The sequence below is a fragment of the Gekko japonicus genome, unplaced genomic scaffold (assembly GCF_001447785.1).
Source record: "Gekko japonicus isolate JY-2015 unplaced genomic scaffold, Gekko_japonicus_V1.1 scaffold5333, whole genome shotgun sequence".
Taxonomy (NCBI): Eukaryota; Metazoa; Chordata; class Lepidosauria; order Squamata; family Gekkonidae; genus Gekko; species Gekko japonicus.
The window spans coordinates 495-3,755 of NW_015160382.1; the positions used below are offsets into that span (position 1 = coordinate 495).

The following is a 3,261-nucleotide window of genomic DNA, read 5'->3' on the forward strand; positions in this document are numbered from 1 at the left end:
ACAGCCTTTTAAAACCAACATATTGTTATAAAATATTTTCTTGTATACCCACCACTAATCAATAGCCCTGGTGGGCAGAAACCCCACCCACTTTTTAAAACATTTGTTGGGGGCCAGGAAAGGTGTCGGTAGGCACCATCGTGCCCCTGGGCGCTACGTTGGGGATACCCTGGTAGGGTATCGGGCAGGTGCTTGGGGAACAGGTCTATCTCCTTGTCTCCCATCGGGTCAGTCTTTGCCTTCGAAGATAAATGGGGTATGTTTTGGTGACTGTTTCTTTTTGCACAATTGTGTTTCCAGCTTCAGGCGCTCGGTGCTCAGTTTGGCAGAGAACAACTCCCAGCCCTTGATGGCAAAACTCCAGTGGCTGTTTGCTTTCCTAGAGCACAGTCAGGTAACTTTTATTTCTTCAAAAAGCTTCTCTCTTTCCCATAAAAAGGCCCTGGGTCACTAGCTTACAAAAATAGGCCTACAAGCAGGGGTCATTTCGTAGAAAAAGAGGTGCAGGAGCTCATTAGCATAACTTATTTGCATATGCCACACCCCCTGACATCACCAGAAGTGTGTCAGAAGGCAACACCCCCTGCAACTTACCTGGCTGCTTCTTGCTCTGACTGAGGGCTGCTGGGAGCAGGGGGTGGGGCTTGTTGCATGTGCCCGCCCCCTGTGCTCTTTACTGCCGGAGCTCTGCTCCTGTGCGCTCCTGCAGGAAATGACCCCTGCCTACAAGGCATCCAAGAAGTTAAGCAAATGGCCCCACGAGCTATAGAGAGAAAACAGGAAGCTATACTTTGTGCAGTGAATACTTCACCATGGATCTCACCGCTACAAGGTGTAGTGAGAGCCCTTAGCTTAATAATAATATGTCCCGTCAAGTCGCAACCAACTTACGATTGACCCCTCCTGGGGCTTTCAATGCAAGAGATGAGCAGAGGCGGTTTTCCATTGCTTGCCTCTGCGTAGTAACCACGGTCTTCTTTGGCAGTCTCCCATCCAAGTACTCACCAGGACTCGCCCTGCTTATCTTCCAGGATCTGATGAGATCAGGCTAGCCTGGGCCATCCAGGTGAGGGCAAAAGCTGTACTGAGGTGGTTGGCCATTGCCTGCCTCTGCGTAGCAACCCTGGACTTCCTTGGTGGTTTCCCACTCAAGTACTCACCAGGGCCGACCCTGCTTAGCTTCCGAGATCTGATGAGATCAGGCAGCCTGGGCCATCCGGGTCAGGGCAAAAGATGTACACCTGCTTAGCTTCTGAGATCTGATGAGATCAGGCTAGCCTGGGCCATCTAGGTCAAGGGAAAAGCTATACAGAGGTGGTTTGCCATTGCCTGCCTCTGCGTAGCAACCTTGGACTTCCTTGGTGGTCTGCCAACCAAGTACTAACTATGGCCAAGCCCTACTGGACCTGGGCTAAGCTGGTCTATTCTAAATCCGTAGGGACCAGACGTGGCTTTCTCCCACTGGCCAGGGCTAGTTTCCCCATCTGTCTGCTCGGGTGTGCTTCAAATGCCTCCTCTAATTTTTCTGCTTTCCCTTCCGATTCACTCCTTGCCAGCGGCCGGCCATCTCCCCCGAAAACTTCCTCTTGGCTTCGTGGCCTCCCTGGTTTACTCGCGGGGCGCAGCAAGACTGCTCCGAGTACCTCAAGTACCTCCTCGATCGGTAGGTTGGAGCCATCTCGGAAATGTACAGTTGAACCTCCGGCACTCTGGGTAACTTTTATGTGAATGTTTAATAGGTCTGTGCTGAGGCCGTGCTCACATACTTGTAGAGACACAAATGAAGCCAGGGCTGTTTTTGGGCAGGAACGCACAGGAACGGAGTTCCGGCTGGCTCCCGAGTTGGCCACGCCCAGCAGGAACTCATTAGCATAATAGGCCACGCCCAACAGCAGAAACTCATTAGGATTGGCTACATTAGGGGTGTGCGGCCTAACATGCAAAGGAGTTCCTGCTACAAGAAAAGGCCCTGGGTTTTGACAACAAACAAGGTAAACAGAATAACTAGGAAAAGGTGGGTGTGGCTGGATGATCACATTTCTGGTAACATGGGGTTGTGGCCTAATGTGTTAATGAGCTGTGCTGTCAGGAGTGTGGCCTAATATGCTAATGAGTTCCTGCTGTTGGGTGTGACATATTATGCTAATGAGTTCCTGCTGGGCTTTTTCTACAAAAAAAACCCTGAATGAAGGTAATGTCAGGTTCCACAGCCAACAACGGAGTACATGCTTATCAGAAAGGTTATACTTTATTGAAGAGCTATAGCTGCTTTATACTGAGTCTGACCATCCGTCCATCAAGGTCAATATTGTCTACTCAGGCTGAAAGTGGGTCTCTCCAGGGTCTCAGGCAGAGATGTGTCACCTCACCTCCTGCCTGGTCCTTTTTAACTGGAGGTGCCAGGGATTGAACCTGGGAACTTCTGCATGCCAAGCAGAGGCTCTGCCACTGAGCCACAGCCCCTGCCTATGTCTCTCCAGGGTCTCAGGCGGAGGTCTTTCACATCCCCTCCTGCCTGGTCCTTTCAATTGGAGATCCCGGGGATTGAACCTGGGACCTTCTGCATGCCAAGCACTGCTCTGCCACTGAGGCCTTTCGCATCCCCTCCTGCCTGGTCCCTTTAGTGGGAAATGCTGGGAATTGAACCTGGGACCATCTGCATGCCAAGCAGATGCTCTACCAAGGAGCCACATACCCTCTAAATCAGGGGTGTCGAACTCATTTGTTATGAGGGCCGGATCTGACAGAAATGAGACCTCGTTGGGCTGGGCCCTGTGTGTCGTAAAATGTAATGTCAGGTAGCGGAGATATAAACTTTATAAAGGATTATTTTTTTACTTAAAATAAAAACGTGCTTAAAACATTAGCTCTGTAAGCTGCAAACCTGCTTTTGATTTTATTGACATTCACGGCAGAAATCTTATGCTCAGAGTTGTGAGTCTAGGACCCAGGTTAAAGCATGAAATGGCTGCGTGATTAAGAGAGTCTGGTGAAGCAAGCTACGATGCAGCAGCAGCAGCAGAACTGGAAGCAGGAGATGGCCAGTTCCCCTGCAGGCCTGATGGAAGCCCTTTTTTGGGGGGGCTGACACGGCCCCCGGGCCGCATGTTTGACACCCCTGCTCTAAATGAACCTGAGTCAGACTAGTGGTCTTGTTGCGGGAGCGTGAGGGTAGCGGTCCAAGACCAGCCCTTAAGCAAGTCAGCACCCTTATGGACTTTCCAGCCTCCCAGCCTTACCAGCTCTTTGCTGCAGTTCTTG

General features: G+C 50.9%; 1 protein-coding gene across 1 annotated transcript in view; it reads left to right on the forward strand.

Moving 5' to 3' along the window:
- Positions 1 to 300: 300 nt before the first annotated feature.
- Positions 301 to 3,261, forward strand: part of USP35 (ubiquitin specific peptidase 35) — a gene marked incomplete at its 5' end in the record, with an annotated part of 12,846 nt that continues 9,885 nt past the window's right edge. The window contains 2 exons of the mRNA XM_015417757.1: positions 301 to 394; positions 1,557 to 1,663. Coding sequence (XP_015273243.1) covers positions 301 to 394; positions 1,557 to 1,663 — 201 coding nt within the window. The remainder of the gene's footprint in view (positions 395 to 1,556; positions 1,664 to 3,261) is intronic.